Here is a 27,196-nt window from a genome sequence, read left to right as displayed (position 1 = left end):
ACAGCAGCAGTTGCATTCTGGGAAATTGAGTGGACTTTACCCCTGTACGGTGCTTCTATTAGATTGTTGCTCTGCTGTCTGATTCCGGACTAACATGACTGATCTCCAGGTCTGTATGTTTTTAGTTTGATTATCTTTGATTGAACAAGAGCAGCTCGTGCTGGTAAACGGCGGTAAGTGCGCCGTTAGCTCTGTGAGAGGTTAACTAGCGCGAGCCTCCCGGTCGGCTTTCCGTGTCTCGCGAGCAAGATACAGTATTGTTTTGTTTCTAACCTCTTTATTTATATGAATATAATATGATATATAAAATATCACAGGGAGCTGTTCGTCTGTGACTGTCAGCGTGGACAGCAGGTCACCTTTATCCTTCCGTTTAATTCCGTGTTCACACTTTGTGAAATATTGAAGGCTTCTCAATTCTCCAATTTCCCCTCCTCGACTCCTATCCTCGAGACTCAGGAGATGCGAGCGGAGGAGGGAAGCCGAGGAGAGAGGGGGGGAAGCAGCAGGCGGTTAGAGAAATGAGAACTCCTCTCCTCTGAGCGGTCATTTTAAAGAGACGTCTATTAATGATGACAGGAGGCACAGCAGCCCTCTGTCTGATGGACAGATGTGTTCATGATGACTTATATATTTACTTTTAATTCATTCACAGTGCGGTGTAATGAGACAATAAAAGGCTACATATGCGGACACACACACACATATATATATATATATTTATATAAATATATACAATTTCAGAATCAAACAAGTATGAGAGCACTCTCATAATAACGTTACACTATCAGAGACTGGATATATCCCCCCCCCCCCCCTCTGGTGGCAACAATGAGGAAAATAAATTACGGGCCAAAAGTTGTATTTACAAGTATTAAAAGTAAGCAGAGGAAACCAAACCAACTGAGACCTGTCTGTCCGCTGCATCTACGCACACACTGTTGTACGTACCACACATACCTTACCTACACCACACACAGCTACAGCTCCTAAAGCATATAATCAGATTACATCCGTTGTGTGTTTTATTATGTGAAGCACTAAATGGTTTTAGAAAAATATCGACTCTTTGTTTGTAGATATCTACTAAACCAGGGGTGCCCAACCTTTTTTGAACCGAGAGATACTTTTAAAGTTGCCAGTCTGCCCAGATCTACCAGTCCAAATAGAGAGGCGTAGCCATTACTGACAGCCTACTACCAGGTACATACACACTTCTACTTGAATAAAACTGACCTTTGTACGATGAATACTTCATAAAATACTGCAGATCCTTTATCTTACTTCTTTCTAATCTACACACATACAAGTATTTAACTGAAGTTACACAACAGTGTTGTTGATACAGAGTTGGAGTTTATTCACACGTCACATACTACAGTGGGTAATGTTTTCAAGAAACATTGTACAGTGCTGCCACATATGACACAGGGAAAAAAGAAAAGACTCTGAATCCTTTCTTTGCCATTATATAAAAATAGTGTTGCTACAAAAGTATAAATGAGGCTTACTAATAAGACGACTCAGATCTGAAGCTACACAGGAATATGCTGCAACAGTGCAATAAATAAGACAACATTAATATAATCAAACCCTTTTTTTGTTGCATTTTAGTAGAGTATAAAAAGAAATGCCTTTTAAAATAGGATGCAAGCAACATTAGTTTCTTAACCTGAATTGATCAATTTAAGTTTGCATTCTTATACCATTTTGTACAATAATTATAATGAATAAGTTCAAACAAACTAAAACTTACAGCTGATTAATAACAGTATCTAACTTTTTTTTATATCAAAAACCTGTTGAAATGCTTCTGTTATTTTTACTGTCCCCCAAAAGCGCGCCGGCAGCCTCCAGGAATGCTTCTTTCACAACTTCGCCGTCTTTGAAATACTTCATGTGTTTCGCAAGAACGTGACTGACACGATAAGATGCTCTGGTAGCAGCCTTGCTCTTGTTGTTGGGCCTGGTGAAAATGGACTGCTGTGCATTCAGGGGCCTCATTTATAACGTCGTGCGTAGGATTCACGTGGGAAGGTTGCTTACGTAGTAGAAATCCAAAAAATAGGTACAGAAATGTTCCGACATTTTCCGATTCACCACGTACCGGCGCGTGTACCGGCGAGGAAAGTGCGTACAGCACTTCCTACGCCGGTTTCCCTTTATAAATCACAATCGACTCGAAATGCGGTGCAGCTTTTGCGGGCTTCACGTAACGCCCAGATTTGCCTATAAATAGTCAAAGAAATGCCCATTCATTCATTCTGACTGACTTTATGAAGGAGATCGCAGGAAATGACGACAGAACAGCTAAAAAAGATGTCTCACACCGTGTCAGATTCTGGTTATTTTGGGGAGGTCGAGATAAATCATATTGTTTGGTGGATGCAGTTTGAACAGAGCAGCAGCATGGAGGTCGGATCGTCACCAAAATAAATAAATAAGTGGTCCGAAAAAGGTTCATGACAAAAAAAATACACATAACCTTCCTCAGGCAGTGTGATTGTACCGGGGACAGGAGACACTCCCTTGATGAGAGACTGTAATAAATGATCGGGGAATTAGTGATGGGAATTCCGGCTGTTCTTGGTGAGCCGGATCATTTGGCTCTCAAACGGCTCTTCAGTTTACCACATATTATACCTTTTAATTAAATCAAATGTAGCCCTGTTTTGACTAATGATTTATATGTGTACACTAGGGGTGTAACGGTACACGTACCCGTACCAAAATTATTCGGTACGGGCCCTTCGGTTCGGAACACGTGTGTACCGAACGAATATAACGTTAAACGTAAAAAATTGAGAACGTGAACAACTTCTTGGAAGTCGCAGCATTCAGAGTAATTTGCTCACATTGTGTTCAATGCGTCATAGAGCGAGCAAGTCATTTCATTGGACGAGAGGCATACTATGAGAGCTGGTCAGAGGGATGCGTTCAAATGTAGTCAGTAATTTAAGGAACTGTCGAAATGGCGAACGCAGATCAGTGTGCGAAAAAGTACACGTCCCACCGTCCGGGACGTGTTATTTACAATATCGGACAAGTAGATCTTTCAATTGGCTAACTGTCTCTGTACAGTTAGACGGGGGCGGGGCGGGAAGTGTAGCACAGTGGCAGGGTTGGGAAGCAAAACTCGGTTCCGAGTAGGAACAAATAACAATTGTCCGGTACCGGGATTAATAAGAGTTGTGAGGGCAGGAGGCGAGGCCGAGCCCGCGGACTGCAGCTCTCTCTCTCTATGCTCCGTATCAGCTGATCGCTGCATGGTGCAGCTCAGCGTCTCTCTCTCTCTCTCTCTTTCTACACACAGCAGATCCGCTGCCCGTTTAACAGCCTCATCTTTGTCAAACTTTCTTATGTTCCTTCTCTAACACGTAATGAAGGTTATTAAGCGTTTTAGCTCCTGTGTTGTTAATATTGACCGCCATTTCCTTTATGAAGTGAAGCAGCCTCCCTGTCTGTGTCCTCGCGCTGTCCTCACATCCCCGGACCCCCAGACTCGGAGGAGCACAGGGATGTCAGTATTGTTTATGAAGCAGGGTATAGAAAGTACATTATTGAAATGAAAATACTATTTATTTACTTTTACAAACAGTGAGCAGCTGGGCAGCTGCAGCTGTGTGTTGCAGGACATGTGTACGCGTGCAAGCGTCTTTGAGTTGTAGAAAAGCGCTAGGCCTGTAGGCTATACATATGATGTATTATTATTATTAGGTTATGTCCTATGTGTTGGACATGTGTGGTTGGACTGTGTCTCACAGGCAGGTTGCAGTGTAACATCAGAGGAGACTGGGCCAGTTGTACATTCTCAAACTGCACCACTTAGAACTAACTAAACAATGCAGAGATTATTTTTATATAATTGTATTCAATAACCGTAAGAAATTAAACAGTATGAAGTGATTTGTAAATAGGAATACAGATTTGACTTAATGTTTTCATAAATATATTTTTCTCCCAGTTTGACTTATTTTTACCCTCTCAAAGAACCGGAATCGGGAACCGAAAATAACCGGAATCGAAAAGCAGAACCGGAATCGTTAAAATCCAAACAATACCCAACCCTATGTGTAATGCAGTAAAATCTTACCGCTCACTTACGTTGAGCGGTGTCGTAAAAACCGTGGGAAAATGTCAAATACGATGACGAAGAAGAAGATTCCAGTGGCCCCAATTTTTGTCCATTCTGGACAAGTGAAAAATGTATTCGGACAAGTACATTGCCAAACTCACTTGTCCATGGACAAGTACTCTCTAAAAACTTTTTCTCACACTGCAGATAAAGTTGAGCTCGAAAATCCTCCAGCATCATTGAAGTCTCCGGTTTGGGAACATTTTGGTTTCGCAGTTACGTACAAGGATGACGGACAAAGACAGGTGGACCGAACCAAAGCTGTTTGTCGGCATTGTTCAACTAAAATTGGTTACGCGGCTGGCAATACATCAAACTTGCACACTCATTTGAAAAGGCATCACCCGAATGTGAATATCACCGGTACCAAAAGAAAAGAAAAAAAGTGCAAACCCAACTCCCACTAGCATTTAAGCCTCCAGCACTCGCAAAAAGTTCAGACCGAGCCAAAGCTATTACAAACGCCAAATATCCTTATGTTGCCATGTTAGCAAAGTGCTACCTGGCTGTATCTGCTACCTCTGTCCCTAGCGAGAGGGTGTGTTCTCCACAGCAGGAGACATTGTTAGTGCCAGCAGATCTGCCCTTTCGGCAAGCAATGTGGACAAGTTCATCTTTCTTTAAAAAAACATGAAAATACAATGACAAGCAAGTCCTAATGTCAAACTGGCTGCTTAGGTGCTAGTACAGTACAGTTCAAATACAGATTATTTCAGTTCATCAAAAAGTTGCACCTTAATGTTTATTTTATTATATTTAGTATTTATTTGAGTGAATATTCATAGTTTAATAATAATTAAAAACCCAAAACTAATAGTTTATGTTTTGTGAGTACTAGTACAGTAAAGTTCAAATACAGATTATTTCAGTTCATCGAAATGCTTAATGTTTATTTTATTATATTTTGTATTTATTTGAGTGAATACATTATTCACAGTTTAATAATAATTTAAAAAAAATAAGTTATGTTTTGTGATAATTTTTTCTGCTGTACCGAAAACGTACCGAACCGTGACCTAAAAACCGAGGTATGTACCGAACCGAAATGTTTGTGAACCGTTACACCCCTAGTGTACACATATATCACTTAAATTATTCAATACATCCTTCGTACGGAAGTATTCAAAAGTAAAAATTACATGTTTAATATAAATGATTTGCTGTGGCTAATTGTTTTCATTGCATTTACAGACCCGTGTAACTCTCTGATACCACCCAATGAATGCATTGACTTGCTTGTAGAACCATGCTACACAAAACAGATAGCAACACCTATAAAAACTATTTATAAAAAAAGGGGCTACTCTATCTACCTATATAAATAGTTTTTTTTTCAAAATACCAAAAATATCCTGCATTTTAGCCATGCCTCATTTCGCTCTATTTGCTCTTTCCAGCGCTGTTTTTGCAGGGGGCTGATTCTGTGAGCTGCAGCTGACCACGCCCCCCTGCAGAGAGGGGAGCGTGCTTTGAGATCAGCTGCTAGGCTGCAGCGGGGAGAAGAGGGGGACAAAAAGAGATCTCCGTCCTCCGTGTTTTATTCTTATAGAAGTAAGAAGTAATGGGGCAGAAACCCTCCTTTTTACGCAGCGGACATCAAACGGCGACACATATTCAGTTGCCAGTTACTTTGGCTTTAGGGCAGGGATATCTAGATTAGGGGTCGATATTCCGCATTTGACCGATTATTGGTATCGGCCTTTTTTTATCAAATTGCCGATAAAACGTTGGCTCTGATGCGGCCGTTTCTCTGGCTGCATTCACCACTCTGTGTACACGAGCAATGTCCCGCCCACAGCGCTATCTGATAAGCTATTACTGAAGATTTCCAGGCGGGAGCCAGCCAGAGAGGCGGGACCTTCTCAGATTACAGCAGTGTGAGAAAAAGTTTTTAGAGAGTACTTGTCCATGGACAAGTGAGTTTGGCAATTTACTTGTCCGAATACATTTTTCACTTGTCCAGAATGGACAAAAATTGGGGCCACTGGAATCTTCTTCTTCGTCATCGTATTTTACATTTTCCCACGGTTTTTATGACACCGCTAACGTAAGTGAGCGGTAACATTTTACTGCATCACACAAAGGGTTGGGTATCGTTTGGATTTGAACGATTCCGGTTATTTTCGGTTCTCGGTTCCAGTTCTTTAAGAGGGTCAAAATAAGTCCCATGACAAACTGGGAGAAAAATATATTTATGAAAACATTAAGTCAAATCTGTATTCCTATTTACAAATCACTTTATACTGTTTAATTTCTTACGGTTATTGAATACAATTATATAAAAATAATCTCTGCATTGTTTAGTTAGTTCTAAGTGGTGCAGTTTGAGAATGTACAATTGGCCCAGTTTCCTCTGATGTTACACTGCAACCTGCCTGTGAGACACAGTCCAACCACACATGTCCAACACATAGGACATACATAACCTAATAATAATAATACATTATATTTATAGCCTATAGGCCTAGCGCTTTTCTCCAACTCAAAGACGCTTACACGCATTTATTTACTTTTACAAACAGTGAGCAGCTGCCCAGCTGCTCACTGTTTGTAAAAGTAGACAGTAGACAGACAGCCAGCCAGACAGACAGACAGACGCTGAGCTGCACCGTGCAGCGATCAGCTGATACGGAGCATATGAGAGAGCTGCAGTCCGCGGGGCTCGGCCTCGCCTCCTGTCCTCACAACTCTTATTAATCCCGGTACCGGACAATTGTTATTTTGTTCCTACTCGGAACCGAGTTTTGTTTCCCAACCCTGCCACTGTGCTACATTTCCCGCTCCGCTCCGCCCGCCCCGTTAACTATACAGAAAGCGGCGAGATGCATTTCCTTAGGAATCGACAAGCAGGTGTCCAGGATTTCCAGGATTCAAAAGTTGAGCAATGTTCAACTTTTGAAGCTGAGCTGGAAGCGCCAGCCAATCAAACACGTTTATGCAAATCTGACAGTAGAAGCGCTAGCCAATCAAACCGCGTGTAAGCAGGGAGAACCAGACCGCAGTTCATTTCCTCATATTCCAAACGAGAAATTACGGTAGCAAATCACCCGGTTCTTTACGACCAGAACTATTAACGGGATACAAACCGGAGGAACCAGGCATGGAGGGAGGTGGCAGAGACAGTGGGTGAAACTGGTAGGTTTTTGCCTGTTTGGGGAGTTTATATATATATATATATATTGCTCGCATAAAATCCCCGGGGTTTTTTGCTTTGTATGTCGGGGGCGGGAGATTCATGTGATTGGTTGTTGGTCGCATTGCTCGCAAAAAATCCCCAAGCTGTCAGACACGCCCAGCTCCAAGATTTTCAAGAATTTTGAAAAGCTGCTGTGTGGACGTACCGTAACTGTGGTGGGGGGGGGGAGGGGCTGCGAGTGGAGCCTCGCAGTTTTTCAGGTTGATATGTGAAGCTCATTAGCTAGCCAACATGTATCTATCAAATGTTTAGCAAAATATTAGAAGTGAGGCTACTAGACTAACGTTAGGTCTACTGTAATAGCCTCACTTTTAATAGTTTGCAAAACATTAGCTAGCACTAGTGTTTTGCAGTTGCTAGCAGCTTATTGGGATTTTATGCTAGATAGACAGATATAATACATTAAGCATTATTGTTAGTTAAGCATGTCAGCCTGCAGCCCCACTTCTTGTCTCTCTAACTCATTGGAGATGACTGCACTAAAGAAAAGGGCACAGAGAGGAAACCAGTTGTAAGATGTTTAAAAGTTAATTAAACATAATATAGGCTATGCTTAAATGCATTTCAAAGAAGTTGTGTTGGAGTTTGTGTTATTCTACATTTTGACAACAAGATTTTTTTTTTTACTGCAAATGTATATCAGTTCCAAATATCGGTTATCGGTCTCCTTGATTACTAATAATTGGTATCGGTATCGGCCTTGAAGAAGCCATATCGGTCGATCCCTAATCTAGATACTTTCCAAGGTTTGACATAATGAATTGTGCTACTTTTAAAGCAAGCAACGATGTTTTCAAATCTGTAATCAAAAAGCTCCTCAAAAACACTATCGAAGCCGTTCCTGCCGTTGCTACGTTAGTTCAAACAGTAACAACGGACTACTTTTCTTAGCGGATGCATGTCAATTTAAATCAATACATAAAACCATTTTTTAAATCAATAAAATCATTTTCTAAATCCATAACAGCATTTCAATTAATATTGGGAGTCATGTCATTACTTCGTTGAGAATGTGGCCATGTGTAATAAGCGGGATAATGTGCACATTGCATAATGTGCCTTCATGCCGATCTAGATCCCTCCGCAAAAACAAAACAAAAAAACGTCTCGTTCGCGGGTGAGAGCCGGCTCCCGTTGTTCACTTAAAAGAGACGACTCTTTGAGCCGGCTCGTTCGCGACCGACACATCACTACGGGGAATCCCTCCGGAGTGGAGTCATGACGACTGGATCTGAATTATGTTTTTGTATTTGGTGGTTTGTGTCCCAGCTGTCGATCAGCTGTGTGCAGCGTCTCCACTGCAGCCTGTGCATCTCAACCCCCCCCCCCCTCCCCGCAGCAACTCTATATCCACCAGTTAAAGGAAATACAACTAATGTGTTGTACAATTTACTGTACAATTGACCAGATATGGTGTTCTTAGTTTCCATACCTCCTGTGTTTTATGAGCGACTTATCAAGTCTTAGCAAACGGCATAAAACATGATTTAAACATGGTAGTATATAAAACCATGCTCGTACAACCTATAGAAATGCAAAACCGCATCATTTATGAGAAAACATTTCATAACATTAACACAACATATTCGAGGTGGTTTTAAATAACATATCCGTATTTATTTAATTCTCCAAGTTATGTTTTTGTGTGCACTGAGGAGTCGCAAACAGGCGTTTGTTCAATCATTTTAAGATTGGCTTTAATCAATGTTTGAAAATGAATTCTTCATATATGATAAATGAGAGGTAACATTTTGTTTATGGTAGTATTTCCACATATTTCTCTCCATTCTTCCTTCTGCCAACGGTGTCGCAGTTTCTCGTCTCTCCCGTTTTTGTGCTTAGTGCGTATGCATGGGTTAGAGTTTGCGTGGAAGACCGTCAAGTTAGTATTTTATAAATCGCAAACATTGCGTAGAAACTGGCGTGAACCATTTTTTGAGCGTATATCCCTTTTTATAAATGAGGTCCCAGTTCCCTCACCTTTTGGGAGCGTAGGGCAGAATTAGGAGGGAATTCCGTCTCGTAGCGTTTGTGCACTGTTTTTGAAATGCCGCTCCTAAATTACCCTTCTTCGATAAAGCCAGGCTCGCATTGCAGATGGACTTTGAATTGGAATAGATAAAAAAATAATCATCTTCCCACTCGGAGTGAAAATTATGTATGTTTTGCTTCTGCCATAATTGCGGTCTTGTATGTGTGCGGACTGTCACTCCTGTTGACACGGACAACGTTAGCGAACTAGTGCACCATAGATATATATAAAGGCAACGTCGGTCTCCGTTGGCCAGCAGCGCGGGTGAGTCATCTAGTGTTTATATATATATCTATGTAGTGCACTGCCCACCAGCCACGCCCCGACACATGGGGTCACGCCGGCCAATCACAAAGCTTTGATCCGTTCAAGTGCATTATTCTGGCACAGGAAGATTATGTTATAGGACATTAACGATAAAACAGAATATTGTTGTTCTATTTTTAGACACATCTCGCGATCGACTGGTTGGGCACCCCTGTACTACTAAAGCAAATAAAGAGAGTAGGCCTGTTATACTGAGTGCAGTGGTCGCATTAACCGAATATTTTACGTCTATGACGGATATTTTTTAACAATGACGGAAAAACCTGAAAGTAGTCCGTCATTTTGACAGATTAGAACAAACTCAGAACAGCGCCAAAGTTTCCCCGCAGCGAGGCTCCGGTGTTATGCCGTGTTATGCATGCCCGCCAAAAAGGAAATTATATCGTTTCCAAACCGTACTTTGCTGTACATATCATTGAAATGTCTGTGTGCTTTACGCTGTGAGCGCTCCCACAAGGTGCAGTGGGCATGCATAACACAGCGCTAACAGTTCACAAGCGTGCGCCCCCCCTTCCCTCCGTTGACCGTTCACAAGCCCCCCCCCCCTCCCGTCAGAGTTGTACAGACCGACGGGTAATAATGGATTTTGACGGAAATGTTACAATCCTGTCCGTCATACACACTGCTCTGCTTTCTGCATGCACCTCACAGCGGTTCTCTCTTTAAACATTGTGTCGCGATGAAAGCAGTTAATAAAATAATATTCAGGGGATGCATGCAGAGCTGTCATTGGCTGAGATAAGTCCGGCCGTGCGTCACGACTCTTTGAAACATCTCTGTTGCCGGAAATGCATCCACGGAGGAGCCGTGGAGGACCCATCAGTGTATCCTCGATCATAGCTCCTCCAGAGAGCCTCGATCCTCAGTCCTCGAAATGCATTTAGAGAAATGAGATGTCCTTCAACATGGCACGCTGAAATTCATTTCCGGGTCACTACCGGAGGACCGAGGAGGGGAAATCTTTGAAATGAGACACGGCCTATCAGAGACTGGATATATCCGGAAGTGCACCGGACTCTGAGGAACAAATTCCTAGTGGCCAAACGACAGTATTACAATTTCTGTATCAGTCCGTGACATCACTGGGCCCAGGAATAGTTTTCCCCATTGAATTACATGGGGAAAGAAACGTCTGTAAATCAGCAGATAATTTGTTACCCAGTATGAACTATGTTATAGCCCTTATTAGAATCATTAGGTCCTTAAAGTTGTAAAATGCACTAAAAGCCAAATCTAGATTTATTTTTTCTCTCCATCCATTCTACTGAGCCGAGAGTGGGAGCACGGGGGCGGGGCTTAAGGGGTGCATGCTCTGTTTGCGCACATACAGGTTCTTCTACTCTGACAGCCAGGCATGACGGGTAATCTGACGTTTCGCTCTCTCAAAAGTTGGGCCATTTTGTTCTCATGCGCCAATGAGCAGCTCCCATAGGAAATAACGAGACCCCGCCTCCGACGTTGTATCCAGTTCTTATAAAGTGGTGCAGTGATGCGTCCTTTGGAAGTAAGCTGCGCTCGGGTTCCCTCGACAAAAAAGCAATGGGATTTCTCCATAGGATTTTGGAAAATAGCTCGAATAAGGTCTGTGGGAAACAAACCTGTTGGATAAATGTACGTTTTGTACAGCCGGATAATATCCACATGCCTACCTACCCTACTTTTATAATTTTCGAATCATAAATCTAATCGATAGATTTATGATTACTGCAGCTTACTTCCAGGTTTTAGGACGCGTCACTGCACCACTCTATTATACATCCATGCCTCACAGACACTTTGGTCAGCTGACCACTTCTGTGTTGAAATGGGCAGACAGTCAGACCCTCCACCCTGACCCATTGAAGGCCTCCCCCCCCAGTTTGACTCCCCCTTACCTTTGGGAGATGCGAGCAGAGCAGAGAAATCCCCGAGACGAAAGGCCATCTTTATATATTTACTTATAATTCGTGCGAATGCTGTTTACAGCATTCCACTATAGTACTTCAAAACTTTATTCTTCCCCTTAAACTTATTATTTCAGCCAATACTTTGGCACTCCATAACTTCAGCTTATTTTCAGCTACAGAAACCATTCAAATATTAAACTATTCAGCCTGTTCAGGAATCGATGGGAAACCTTCAACTTTTTCAAAATATTTCATACTTTTTGAAATATTCAGCTTTTTAAACTATTTTTTTTAACATTTGTCGCGTTCACACTGCGGTACTTTTCCCACAAAGGTTCATGCGAACTTAGTTCATGATCGCGTTCACACCAAAAAGAGCCGGTACTAAAAGTAGTCGAAAGTCCCTGCTAGAAAGCAGGAACTTTCAAGCGGCTCTTTTTTGAGAAAAGAGCTATATTCCTGATTGGCTGGGCGGATTGCAAACCACGCCCCGTAAAACTCCCAAAAAGTTTTGTGAAGCCGCCATTTTATTATCCTCGCATTAGCATTATTAGCATTAGCATTAGCCCAGCGCAGAAACGCAGAGAGACTAACTTATGGCAACACAAAATAAAACATGGGAGCGGTGGAGATGAGGAGGTGTCGGCGTTCTGGCGATTTACTCGGAAGGCTTCAGTAGAAGCTGCTGGGACTCCCAGCAGCTTCTACTGAAGCCAGTCCCCAACTCCGGGGACTTCCGGCCGGGGACTTTGGGCGGCAGTATACGCCGTGAAGTGGTTGGCGGCCTGCCAGTAAACCCAAAGCAGAAGAAGAAGTGACGTCAGCGGCTTCATTTGCCTAATCCACCCCCAGGGACTTTTTCTAGTGTGAACGCGATCTGTACTTAGTTCATGTTTCCCTTTGTGGGAAAAGTACCGCAGTGTGAACGCGGCTATTGAAGTCTATGGGAGATGCCTTCAAATCCTGTTTTCCTACACTTTGCGCCAAATGCATCTCCTTCCACATAATTTCAGCCAGACCCTTCATTCCAACTTTCAAATGACCACAAGACCTTCAGCTATCCAAACTTGACTTTTACTTTTGATATCTTTTAAACATTCTGAGATATTGAATTTAGTTTGGAGCTTGGTAGAGAGGCATTTTTCAGATTTTTACATTAGAGTGGATGGAGCAGCTCGTTAACTCTAGAGTGCTTTGATCTCAAAACAGAGTGCAGGACAGCTCAAAATTCTCCCCCAAAAATGTTTTAAAGGAATGGTATGCTCATGACACTCATTTTCAAATAATTATCATCCGATAAAACAGACCAGTCTCTGCCAGTCTTTTTTTTTTTTTTTTAATCCGATGACATTATCAGTGATTTTAAACTGATTATACCGAAATAACATCAACACTGTGGGCGCCGCCATTTTCCGGACGTGACGTAAACCATGCGTTTGGTTTTCGAGGACACGTTGATCTCCATGTTATTTACTGTAGTTTCTCTCTTCAAATATGCCTCACTGTATCGCGAAATATTGCCACAATTCTGATAGGAACAATCCACGGAATGCTTAGTTCCATCTGTTGCCAAAAGGTAAACGTAAGAAGTACATTCGGAGGCAGTCGCTAGCGAAATGTGGCCGGCCCGAACCGAAAGATTCACAGGCTCATGTATGCAGCGAACATTTCAAATTTACGGACAACTACTCTGAGAGTATGATAAAACATAACATGGGATTTATGGAACAACCATTACTTAATGGAGATGCAGTACCATCGGTCTTTCTGGTGTCATCACCGACCAGGACACCAGTTCGGCCAGTTGAGAAATCGCCCTCTGCAAGTGTGAAGCGACGGAGGAGCAGAAGTAGTGCTCGGAGTAAGAATAAGGTATGTTATAGCGCATTTCCATTGCAGCGGCTAGTCCCGTTTTAACGTCCTTTAGCGTCCAGGCCAGGACAGGACAGTTTTTGGTGGCCTTTCCATATAGAGTAGTACCGACTAGTGTGTATTTTCCCCCAGTTTTTTCCGGCCCCATAAAATCGTGATTCTATGGCCAGGGACAACGAAGCTGAGTATGCTAAGGGAGGGAATCGCTAGCAAGGGTGGTACTACATGCCAGGGTTTCCGCTAGGATTTTTTCTCGCCGGTCAAATGTCCGGGCAGAATTTATTTTACCGGACAAATTTGAAACTTACCGGTCATATTTCAATAATAATAATAAGAGTTGTGTAGCAGAGTTTCCGTAAGCAGGTAATTTACCGGACTATGAGCAGATATTCATTGCTGATGTTTAAAACTCAGTTCACGGGCTCATTTTTATATTGCTTTAGTTTATAATCGTAACAGATCGAAACAATTCAGATTAATTTTTCAATAAATGATTCCACAAACAACAAACAACATAATTATTACATTCAAACAAACTACTTGTAGTAGATAACGTACATTATTCAGAAGTTTACATCAACTTTGAATAATAACACGGGAGAAACGGATCCTCTCTTTTCCCCTCTCTCTCCCTCTCTCTCCTGACAGCCCGTCAGTTTCTCAAGCAGCTCCTGCAGCCCGCTGAACAGAGGGCGGGGCTTCAGGTGATCCTGCAGAGCTGCGTGTCTCGGTCAGACTCAGCAGCTGATCTGATCTCTCTCTCGCGTCCGGTTACACTTCACTCGCGTTTATGTCCATATCGATCAGGTCCAGCTCTCCTGATCGGCCTTTATAGAGAGCACCGATCAAACTATTAAGAGTGAATATCGGCCGATAATGACCGGCGGCCGATCGATCAGAGCCTCCCTAATTATTACCAGACATTTTGACCGTCAGGTTTTGAATTTACCGGTTTTTTATACATTTTACCAGCTAAAAACCGGTAATTACCGGCTAACGGAAACCCTGCTACATGCATACATATAGTATCTTATATCATCTTCCTATTATACACGCATGCATTTCCAAACATCTGGACTACCTATGTTGCAAATGTATTATCTCTTCAATTTACACACGGCATCTATTGCACGTCTGTCCGTCCTGGGAGAGGGATCCCTCCTCTGTTGCTCTCCCTGAGGTTTCTCCCATGTTCCCTTTAAACTGGGGGTTTTCTTCGGAAGTTTTTCCTTGTACGATGTGAGGGTCTACGGACAGAGGGTGTCGTATTGTCATACTGATAAAACATCAAAACTTCTTCCTCTGCTGACGAGTCCGAACTCAAATATTCAGCTATGTTTCCGTGTGTTGACAAAGTGAACGCATGGATCACGTCACGACCATCACGTGACTACTGAAAATGGCAAAAATGGCGGCGGCCAGACGGAATATAAAGGTTTTGATAAAAAAGAGCTATAAAATCATTATTTACCGGGGAATATCGCTGATTTCTTCAGGGTATGGTTTAAACATAATGTTTCACTAAATACTGAAGTTTTGATTAATTATCTAATGAGTGGACCATTCCTTTAAACTTGCCATACTTCCCAAACCCTACACTCCTCAGACATATTTTTTCATGGAAAATGTAGGAAAACCTCTCCTAGGTTGGAAAATAAAAATAAAATAAGAAAAAATATTATACAAAATGCCTCTTGAGGGCATGAAGTGACAAAAACGTTCAACATTCCTCCATTGAAGCCCATTGTAATTTCAGGCAGATATTTCCTCACGGTAGCAGCCGCACACCTTTAGTTAAACTGCCAAAAAGGCCACATTATTAACCCAAAACTACACAAAGATTAAACTTCAGATACTCAACTTCGTTGACATGCTTCACGTTTTGAAATTTCACAGATATCTGTTACGGTTCTTCCACAAAACGTTCACATATAAGAGGTTTATCTCTCATTCAGAACAATGGAAACCTGTGATCTCTACAGAGCTCGTTAGCTCAACTATAAACACCTGTGTAATGGAACACGATAATTTCATCACTCCAACTGACATGCAGCAGACTTCAACAGTCCAGCTGTGAAGACGATTCCGGACAGTTTGGAGATTTCTTCAAATGCCGTTGCCATGGCAACACAATGCTTGCCTTGAAACACGGTTTTCTCATAGCTTCAGTGAAAATACTCCAAACAGCCCAGAACTTCACAGGTTTGATAACGATGCAGCCATAACTGCATCTATGCGTAGTATGGGGTGTCATCAAATGTCGTTGCCATGGCGACAGACCACTCACCATGAAACACGATGAGGCTGTAAATCCAATCGACACTGTCCAATCGTCCCCCAATCTCCACTTGTATATCACCGGTCCATGCCTCAACAGCTCTACGACAAATCTGAGATCTCACCATATGCCGTTTCCATGGAAATATGATGTCACTATAACTCCTATGCAAATGTTCAAAGAGTGCTCAATCTTCACATGTGTGCTAACAGTCCAGCCGTGAAGACATCTCCAGGACAGTTTTGAGATTTCTTCAAATGCCGTTGCCATGGCAACACAATGCTCATCATGAAACACGGTTTTCTCATAACTTCAGTGAAAATACTCGAAATGGCCCAAAACTTCACAGGTTTGGTAACAATGCAGCCATCAACACATCTAAGAGTATTATGGGATGTCATTAAATGTCGTTGCCATGGCGACAGATCATCATCAAGTTAGTTCAAAAGTTTGCAGTTCAAATATTCTTCTGCTTTCCCAAGCCTTTTTACATTCTTTTCTGATCTTAATACAAATTCATTCACTACTACTTATATCTGATATTTAACTCCTTCAGCCTATTTTCAGCTGCAGAAAACATTCAACTATTACATTATTCAGCTATCTCAGGACATCAAGGCTATACATGTTGTTGTTTATACCTTTTTTAAACCTTTTCTTTGAAATATACGGAGCCCTGGAGGGTTCACAGAGAGAAAAATAAATAAAACGTGGCACGCTTTAGTAACTCGTGCGCACGAGTTACTAAAGCGTGCGCACGAGTTACTAAAGCGTGGCCTCGTTTTGTGTGTGTGTGGGCATTTGTTTATGATAGTATCGTTCGTTCCGGTGCACTCCGGCCGGACTATAGCACATCGAGATTAAGATTAAACGAATTTCTTTCATTTGGGAATACACATATAACTATGGAGAACCAGATTTGTGTAAATTACTGTTCGTGGTAATTTGAAAACAAATGCCGGGGGTGTCGGACACACACAAACACACCGAACACGCACACACAGAGCGGAGCTGAGCACACACACACAGCATGCGCCCCGGTGACAGGACATATCCTTCATAAAACGAGGGGGAATACTCTTGTAGTTCGATGTGTGTAGAGGTGTGTGTGGTTAAACGTAGCAGCCTCGATCTCTATCCAGTGGTTCTAATGAAGGGCAACGCAGTGAAGTAAACAGTAAAAGGCACCGCTCTTTGCAGCTGGTGCTGCTCTTCTCAGATTCTGCTGAATTACACGTTGCTGCCTCCAGTGCCCTGTACGACGAAGCCAGTTCAACAGACCCTGGATATGTTTGATTTACCCGGCTTAACTAACCCTAACAAACGCGATGTCGCTAAGCGGTCCTACGAAGCTGGTTATTAACTCAGCAAATCAACCAGGGTTTCTCTGTCCGGCTGAGAGTGCGTTCACGTGAAAGGGTTATACCAACATTTGACCAATCACAAACATGGAGACGCATGCTGACAGCGCAGCGTCATACTTCATGAATGAATAGTGTAAATAGCAAATCCTGCTTCGTAGTACAGGCCACTGGTGCCACAGAGATTTCATAAAGTGAAGGATGTTTTCCTTCTATAAAACAGCTGTGGGCAGCAGCAGATTCTGTGAGTCACGGACAGGAATCCCTCAATTTAAATAAAACGAGGCCATGCTTTATTAACTCGTGCGCACGCTTTAGTAACTCGTGCGCACGAGTTACTAAAGCGTGGCCACGTTTTATTTATTTTTCTCTCAATGAACCCTCCAGGGCTCCGTAGAAATATTAAGCTTTTTCTGCATTTTTTTTGCTAAAAGCAGCTACCATTCAGTTAATAACACATTCAGCTTTTTCTGCATTTTCAGCTAAATTCAGCCATAAATGTTCACAGTTTACAGCATTCGCACGCATTTTCTGCAGGAAATGCATTTTCTAGTTCTAATCTATTCTACTGTTTTTTCTTACACTGTTTGCATTTTATTTAAATGTTTTAATTTGTTTTATTGTTTTATGTCCTATATAACTACTAGGGATGTCCCGATCACCTTTTTTTGCTCCCGATCCGATTCCGATCATTTGATTTTGACAATCTGCCGATACCGATTTTTTCCGATCCGATCTTTATGCAATGCATTAAGAGAAAAAAAAGGTAACAGATAACGCGATGAATTCAGCTATCTTGGCAGTTATTCTTTTGGCCTTTTCACTGTTCTGGGGCAGTTTCTCTTTCCTTTTTAAAAGTCTCTGAAAGTGTCGGTTGTTTCAGTGCCTTTCCCTGAGTGGCCGCTGTGTACTCGTCGTGTTGTTGTTGGTGTTTGTTTCTCAGGTAGCGTATTAGATTAGATAGATTATAATACTTCCAAACTCCTGACATTTTCTCTGTCCCGACTCCCGAGTCACCAGCTGAACGTAGCCTCTTGTTAGCTTACTGCTACTATTAGACACTGCGCCCACTCTGTTGCCAGATTTGAGAGAAATAAGCAACCAGGTCTAAACCAGCCCAAAAGAAGCAACACATACATGATGTTGTGTAATTTTAAACCAAAACTAAGTCCTCAGGATGACTTTAAGACGTGAACATGGTCATTTTTGATTTGTAACATTAAATAAAATAATAAAAATATTTTTTATAAAAAAAAATGTAAAAATCCGATCCCCGATTTTTTTCTTCCGATCTTTTGAAAATCACGTGATCGGCTCCGATCCCCGCTCACGTGATCGGATCGGGACATCTCTAATAACTACGTTGCATTGTTGGAGGGGCTTGGGGCTTTTCATTGCCATTTCTACACAGTAGCTACTGTGCTATGCAGTGGCGTTTTTATATGTACAAAAGTGATGGGGCACAACAAACTTAGATGTCTATATATAAGCTTCTGTAGTGAGGTTCATGGCTGGTGAGGCACTGGCTCTGACTCTTCAGGTTTGCAAATATTATATTTTGACCTAAATCAAAATATAATATTTTTTTCAAAAGCTTTTTTTGTCTGATGCTTCAATTAATTTTAAACAGACAGTTCAACAGAAGGATACCCAAAACATGTAATTGTATCATTTAAATATTGAATTGTTCTCTCTTAGTAAGATCCCATTTTCAATAAAATTGCGGTCTTACCTTGACTTGAAGATGAAGTCCATTTGCCTATCCTTCTGGACAAAAATCTCTATTCCTTTTTTGTAAAAGTCCTCCTTATCTCCTTGTAGTTTCAAAAGTCTATCATAAATCTAATCAATAGATTTATGATTCGAAAATTATAAAAGTAGGCTAGACATGTGGATATTATCCGGCTGAGCAAAACGTGCATTTCTCTAACAGGTACGTTTCCCACAGATCTTATTTGGAGCTATTTTCTAAAATCCTATGGAGAAATCTCATTGCTTTTTTGTGGAGGGAAGCCATGCGCAGCTTACTTCCGGGTTTTAGGACGCGTCTCTCGTCTCCTCTTCACACTCCACACTTTTCGCGGCACAAGTACTTACAGCCAATCAGCTCTGAATTATGTGAGATGACGTATGGTGGGGATGGCAGCTCAGTGCCCCTATGGTCATTATTTTTTTGCCACACGCATTAAATAGGACAATACTCTACTCATGCGCAGTGTAGTTTTTACAGTCACCGTTCATTTAGACAGTGGCCGTTTCTCAATCGCGAGTACACAAGCTGCAGAGCAACCATTTCAAGTATACTACGTCATTGAGTGGCGCAGAATGCTGGGCATTTAACATGCATTTAAACAGTCCTTCGGCGCCACTCCATGAGTATACTTGAAATAGTTGTTCTGCAGCAGTTTTACTTGCGATTGAAAAACGGCCAGTGAGAGGGAGGGGAATGATCGGGTTTTTTCCATGGTTTTGTCCCACATGGCTCTAAACAGCTCAATATGCACACACTGTAGACACTAATTAGAAGAACACAGACTAAAACAGCAATCTACAGGCAAATCAGATGATTAAACATGATCTTAAAATATATTATATATCTTTTTTATTGCATTTTGTTGTAATCATTATTTGTTGTCAACGCGCACCTCAAGTTCCCTCTTGGCTTCCCTGGTGCTAAGGTGGTATGCCGCTGCGACTGTTTTCCCGACGCTGAGCTGTAGGCGCCACCTTCGGAGGTATGCTACTAGTGTGCCCATGTCTTCGTTAAGACCCTCTTCCATCGCCTTCCACGTTGGTCGGCTCAGCATGATGGCAAGATCGTCTGCGTAGCCATACTTTCTGGATGTTGTATCAGGTAGGTCGTGGATGTAAATATTGAACAGCATCGGCGAGAGAACAGACCCCTGCGGTACCCCGTTCTTCAGTCTTCTGAGCCTACTGCACTGGCCATTGCTGGTCTGGAGGATAAAGCTACGGTTGGAAAGAGTCTCCATGATGAACTTCACCATGTGGCGGTCCGGTATTGTCCTCAGCAGCTTCAGGTGGAGTCCCCGGAGCCACATACACTACCCCAGCTTTCTCATTGGCCTGGAAGCTGTCCTCGATGTCCTGGCAGAGTAGTGTTACCTGGTCTGCTGTTGATCTTCCACGACGGAAACCAGCTTGTTCCCGTGGGAGCTGGGAGTCCACCACTGGCTCGATGCGGCTATGGATCATCCTCTCCAAGATCTTAAATGGGACACAGAGCAATGAGATTGGTCTGTATGACTTGGGGTCTTCTGCAGATTTATTTGGCTTTGGCAGAGCTATGACAGAGGCACGGCGCCAAGTCTTTGGGAGCTTTAATCTCTGGTAGCATGATGTGTAGAAAGCACAGAGCCAGCCAGATGTTGTTGAGCTCTGGTGGATGACGAACTCCGGGTGGATGTTGTCACGGCCAGGGGATTTGCCTGGCTTGAGCTTGCTCATGGCCTCACTGAGTTCCTCTGCTGTGAATTCTCCCGAGAGGTTGGAATCGACACTGGCCGCTCCCGAGATGCAAGACACCTCACGCGATGTCAGTCGGGCAAAGGCTTTGTCAGCATCCGGGAAGCGGCCGTTCTTCATGAGCTGGGATGCGATGGCGTTTGCTGTGACTGGGCAGCTGTGGGGTGTTGTATTTCTGCCTGTGAGCTGGTTGATGGTCTGCCACGCCTTGCGACTAGAATGGGTGAAGTCGATTGATTCAACGACCTCTGTCCATCTGGCCCTGCGGGTGATATCTAGCTTCTTGAGCAGTGCTGCTGCAGTCACATCCACCTCTTCTCTGGAGCTAGCCCTCTGGTGGTCACACAGAAGGTGGCTGCATTCCTCGTCCCAACCCGGGATGTAATTCCTGTTATAGCCACGTGGGATGGACTTCTTTGCCGCACCCAGGAGGACCTGGCAATAGGCTGCATAGGCCGTATCCAGGTCGGCTGTGCCTGGGTCTGGCAGGCCAGTGCGGCATGCGAGTGCGGTGACCCTGAGCAGACCGCTGTCCATATAATCACCATCTGCCCCTTATATAGACCACCCTCGGAAGCCAGCCTCTTCGACCTAGGACCAGAGATGCGGGCATGGCTACACGACACCGAGTTGGACATATAACGTTATACGAAAGAAGAAGAAGTAATCATTATTTTTAATACTTTCTGCTGACACTAGGTGGGGCTGTGTCTACCTGCCCCTAATGACCAGTCGCCACTGGTGCTATGACAATTAAGCCTTTGAATCCTGAATCTAAATCCCATTGTGGCATAATTTGACAATAATGCTACAAATACATACAATACTCATTATAGCAGGGGTGGGGAACCTCCGGCCTCCGGGCCGTATACGGCCCGCGAGACAATTTGGTACGGCCCTTGAGGTAATTTATAAACAAACGCAAAAAATAAAAAAATGAAAGAAATCTAGACCGCAAACAAATTAAACAAGCGAGTGCCTGTTTTTCCTGGCCAAGGTCAGGGTCCTTGAACACGACACGAGCCTAACGTGACATCACGTGGTATATGTCTCGACTGACAGGGGTGCAGTTCTGACGGAGAGCACCAGAACGCCACTCCACTCCAGCACTTCAGAAATTGCAGTACCGATAAGTCCATACACATGCCGCAGTTTCTGCGTGTCTGTGTCTTTAGTTGAAAGCCCAGTGGCGATCTGCTCATCTGTCATACTGATCAGACAGTCAATAACTGTGTTGTTATCATTAGCATCTGGTTAGCTAGCTATGCTAACGAATATAAGAGGCTTTTTCTACAACCAGTGAGGTAAAGGCACATCTTTATATGATCATTATAGTTATAAAAAAAATAAGAGAATAAAGTAAACAGGTATAAAATACTATATGACAGTTATTAATAAAGAAGAATATAGTTTGAAAGGGGAGTGATTTGTCAAATATCCATAAATTAAAAGAAAATCTGCTTACAGTTGTGTTTGGGTGTTGAGAGATGTGTCCATAGATCTCCTAATGTTGCTCTCAAAGTGCACCAGATTGATGCTTTTAACTTCAACATTTAAAAAAAAATCTCCCCAGGGGAGCATGCCACACCCTGCACGTGCATGCATGCGCGAGTCATGGTGAGATATCTGGATTAAGAGGTTGCTTTTTCTTTGCACAGAATGAAATGAATGGGCTGTGATTTTAGTTTTTTTAAGCAGAGGTCAATAACTTGTACGGCCCTCTGAGGATATTGTAAAAATTTAAATGGCCCTTGAGAGGAAAAAGGTTCCCCACCCCTGCATTATAGCCTTTATATATTTTATTGTTAAGCTATTCAAGCTTCTGTATATATAAAGGCTATGCAAATAAGTAGTGACATATATACAGGATATGATTGAAACTTATTATATAGCTGCCCAGCTATGGTTTTGCACAGATATTAGCAGCTGTTTGCCCCTGTCAACATCTTGTCACCCTGAAGCAGTTAACTCACAAGTGTCCTCTCCCTGTAGGCTCAGTTTGATGCAGCAGCAGAGGCGGTGAAGCAGCTGAAGGTGAAGCCAGCAGATGAAGAGATGCTGCAGGTCTACTCCCTGTTCAAGCAGGCCTCAGTCGGGGATGTGAACACAGGTGAGGACGTCTTCTATCCTGATATTGTTTCATATTTCCTTTACTATATGTTTTATGGTGCACGCTGCATAACATATTCTGGTAATCCAGTGATGAAAAACGTAAAGTACAGACTGCTGCACTGTGGTTGGTAAGTATTAGCACCAGCTTTGGGAACACTGGTTTAAAGGCTACCTTGTTAGCCAGCATCTTGGCTCCAGTTTCCAGTTTGACCGTATATGCATTACAACTCTACTACAATTTGATGTGGACTTTAACCTCTTTAATTACATCTTTTTTGTCTGTCTTCCCTTTGAAGGTCGTCCAGGGATGTTTGATTTTACTGGTAAAGCTAAATGGGATGCCTGGGAGAAGCAGAAAGGTACGTGTTCAGGCCACATGCTGCCATGCTTACAAGTGTGTATCCCTCTGTAAAATTGGGCTTTTTCAATAATGTCTTAATATACAAAGTAATGCATTACATATTACTAGTTACTTTTTTTAAAGCAATGCCTCACTTTACTAAATTAATCACTGCTAAAAGTAATTAGTGTCAGTACTAGTTACATTACTTTTGGATTACTCAGCATAAATGACAATATAACGTTTCCATCAGAACACTGTTCCAGGTAGCTTGAAAAGTTCTGCTGTCTGATGGCGGCCGCCCCCCCGTTGCCTGCATCTTGCTCATAAGTTTCTGAAAGATGGCGATTCCACCGTGGAAACGGGTAACATGTCCTCCACGATGTACACTGCAACAAGCCTGTATATCTGTGCTGTGCAACTCTTAACCCGTTATGCAGATAGTTGAAGACCTTAAAGTAACGCCAGTAAGGAGATCATTTCGTGCCACTTAAATGTTATGTTACTGCTGTTATCAATTTACATACGGTATTTACGTATGGAGCTAAATCTGGGCCAAAAGTTTAGATCATTCGAAACACTCAAATGTATTTGAAAGTACAAGTTTTGATCCTTTTGAACTTTGAAAAATACAATGATGAATTTAAACTAAAAATAAGTATTTTAAACGTTTTTTCAGGTTGAATATTATTTTATTCAGTTTAGCAACTTTTTGGATTACATTTTTTTTTTCACTTTTCACTTTTATTTATAATCAGATTTTATGCTTTCAGATTAATTTTTCCGGACTTTTTTTTCAGCTTTCAGGTCTTTTTTTTGCCTTCAGGGTTTTCGGCCCTGATGTTGCATGGGGGGCGGGGCTTAGCTGAGAGGGGCTTGGAATCATGAGTGACAGGCCTTCTGTAGTCATGTTTCCTTCAGGAAATGTAGGTATCCCAAGAAATATTGCTCAACACTTTTTATACACATTACTCCCATGATTGGCAGTAGATCAACACTGATGCCAGTGACAAGGTTCTATTTAGGGAGCTGTCTTTATCGTATTGGCAACAATCACGGTATAGGAGTAATAAACGTTGCCATTTTGTGCAGTTCAGTAACCACACTTTAAGCATGGATGTTCCCCACTACTACAAAGCAGCGTTAAGTCTGAACGCGAAAAATACGATTGGAAACAGAAAAAGAAATCTGAAAGTATAAAATCTGAATCTAAAAAAAATCAATTACTCAAATGTATAAATATAAATAAAAGTGAAATGTGAAGGAAAAAAAAGTAATCAAAAAAATTATAATATTCACTCTGTTGAATGGTAAAGCAGAAACACTTTTTAAAGCAATTTGTGTATTCAGAATATAAATAATAAAGTTATTTAGTCCCACTTAATCTGCAATCCCTCACAGCCAGATGCCTTAATTCGTTATCAAACCCTGACACTGTCTAGAGTAGAAACGGTGCCCATTTCTTTTCTTATTTATCTAAATGTGTTTCTCAATGTTTTTTTATGTTTCATTAACTATCAGGTAAGAGTAAAGAGGATGCCATGAGCCAGTATGTGAGCCTGGTGGATCAGCTGAAGGAGAAGTATGGAGGCTAACACCACCTGCTGGATGGACTGAGAGCACCAGTCGCCTGGACTTCTCTCGCTGTGAAACGCCTGAAGTGTGTCCTTACAGCACAGGGGGGTCTGCTGCACCGCCTGATTCAACACGGATCAGGAACTATCCTTCACCAGACTACCAGCATTTTTGATGAACCAATGTTATCATGTGTAACTGCACATAATCCTATCATTTCAATATAAAATCTTTCTTCGATGAGTTATGTGTTTTGTTTCTCTAATGTTTCCTTCTATATGTTAAAATTAACATCATGTTAAACAGGGTGAAAATGATTAAACGCACGATACATAGCGATGCTCATGCAGAGCAAAGTGCATTCTGGGTGTTTGGTTTTACAGGCATATGGACAGGAGGCAACATGGCAGCTGGAACAGCAGGCAGGAGAGAGCAGGTTACTTAAGGAACTACCGGCAGGATTGATGGGAAGATAAACGACTGACCGCGGTTACAGAGTCTACCACCTGGCAAAGTGGAGGAGTCAGGACCCGAGCTTTAGAGCAGAGGAGAGTGGACTGTGCACTCCTGCAGGCTGGCTCCTGCAATAGGCCCGGCTCCAGGATGAAATGACTGAGGGGGCTGTTAAAAAATCCGAGGGGGCAATTTTTTTTTTTTTCACAACAACGAAAAATACTGGCAATGTAATGAATTGACACACCAAGCTTTTTTCCATCTCACTGCTCTACAATGTCTTTGCTTCTTTATTTGTATTCCGGATTTACCCCTCATTCTGTTCTTTTCCTCTGATCTGTAATAACAGATAGTACAGTATTAGATGGCTGCACTTTGGTTAACAGACTAACATTGATTTCCTCCATTTATAAATTGGCTCTGTAATTATACCATAACCTTTTATACTCTATCCCTTAACTCGTCTTCCTATACAGATGTTACTTATTTACTATCTATCTAGAAAAATGTATCTGGTTGATTTTTTATTTCCAGGATTGAATCTTCAGACCAAGGCCTAAAACCTGGCATTTCATAAGAAAGTGACTAATATAAGTGACTAATATAAACCAAATGTAATATTGGATAAAACACTACACCAAATGGACAGACACAGATTAAAAGTAAAGTCCCCTGGTTTGTCTCTAGTCAAACTGCCATGAGAAAAATCAAATCAATGTTCCACAATCCGCCACTAGATGTCGCTCATTGTACCAATACGGTTTATATAATACAGATTACCACAACAGAGCTGTGCAAATGAATTTCCCCTGGGGACAATAAATCTAATCTAAACTAATGTATTATTCAATCCAGGCGGCCTGGGACACAAATTCAGCCCGGGACGTTCAGACGCACAGGCCCACACACCGGGCTGCCGCCCACGCATGCGGGCCACCCTTGAAGCCTACAGATAAATTATACATCTACTATGCTCATATACTGTATACTGTTATGGCTAGATTCCCCAGAGTCAAGCCATAACATAAAATAGATGGACAACAGGAGTAAGGTGCAAAATGAAACCTTCCTTTATTTAAGGTTTCTTACAAATGTTTGTGTCATGTGTGAAGTGTGTCAAAGTGGATATGTAGGCAGGGATGCAAACGTGTCACCTTTTGGCGAAATTCGCCGTTTTGAATCCAAAATAGGTTGTTTGTGTGATTCATGTAGATCTGCAATAAAAATATGTTTGGGGTATGGGGGGCGTCTGAGACCCGGAGTAATCTGCGGCCGCGAGCTGTTATGTGCCATCATGACACGCATGGTGTTCTTTTTTGATATATTATAATGAAGCGCGAGCTATGTGCTCTAGTCTTCCTGCCTGTCGGCTCTGCTCATGGATGTATTATAAGGCTCTGCTGCTCCGCGATGAGGGTCTAGCTTCAGCAGCTACATTACCTACGGGTGCGTTCGTTAATATTAACAGTGTGGTCCGGAGTCACTGTGGCACAGACTGGACCGCTGGTGAACAGCTGTTAGAACGGGCCATTCAGGTGTTCAGAGCAGAGCTCCCTGTCGGAGCGGCAGAGCGTGATGTGCACTGAGAAGTTTTTCTGTCGCAATATTATTTAAGGAATCGTTGAGCTAGCTAACTAGCATACATTGTCCAACCTGATCTCACCAGAATGCGTGACTCCACCACGACTCCTTAACACCACAATGCATGGTGGAGTCACGAACTTTGTTACATTTACGTGTCGGCTCCACGCAAACAACCCCAATGTAAAGTGAATGAGGCTCCTTTGTCGTGGTGCACACACGCATTTCTACAACACACGCTTTTATTCTATACAACGTTTTTTAAATCTACTTTATAGCTTGTAGTAACTCACGGGAGGCTTCTTTTATTTTATTTGTATTCATAATTAGCTTCAGCTGTGTCAAATAGATTGTTCCCTTTAGTTAACGTTATTTAAAAGATAATGATCATGTCCTCTGTATTGTATTACGAGCGTCCATTGGATAACGGAAATGTTACACCCGGAAGTAAGTAGCCTATTCTCCTTACTGTCGATTGATTTTACAGGGATATCTGCACTACTCATCGACTAAAAAACACCAAATTGTCCTTGTTAATTACACAACATTGATAGGTTTGAAT

The 27,196-nt window shown here is 42.2% G+C and overlaps 1 protein-coding gene across 1 annotated transcript; it reads left to right on the top strand.

The window, feature by feature from the left end:
* LOC117448985 (acyl-CoA-binding protein-like) lies at positions 1-24,843 on the top strand. The gene is made up of 4 exons (XM_034086283.2): positions 1-109; positions 22,566-22,683; positions 22,982-23,044; positions 24,547-24,843. Exons 1-4 carry the CDS (start codon positions 95-97, stop codon positions 24,618-24,620), a joined length of 270 nt encoding a protein of 89 aa, XP_033942174.1. The 5' UTR covers positions 1-94; the 3' UTR covers positions 24,621-24,843.
* Positions 24,844-27,196: the final 2,353 nt, after the last annotated feature.

This window comes from Pseudochaenichthys georgianus, chromosome 7 (genome assembly GCF_902827115.2).
Source record: "Pseudochaenichthys georgianus chromosome 7, fPseGeo1.2, whole genome shotgun sequence".
NCBI classification, from domain to species: domain Eukaryota; kingdom Metazoa; phylum Chordata; class Actinopteri; order Perciformes; family Channichthyidae; genus Pseudochaenichthys; species Pseudochaenichthys georgianus.
Note: the sequence above shows the minus strand (reverse complement) of the source record. Positions and strands in the feature narration are given on the sequence as shown.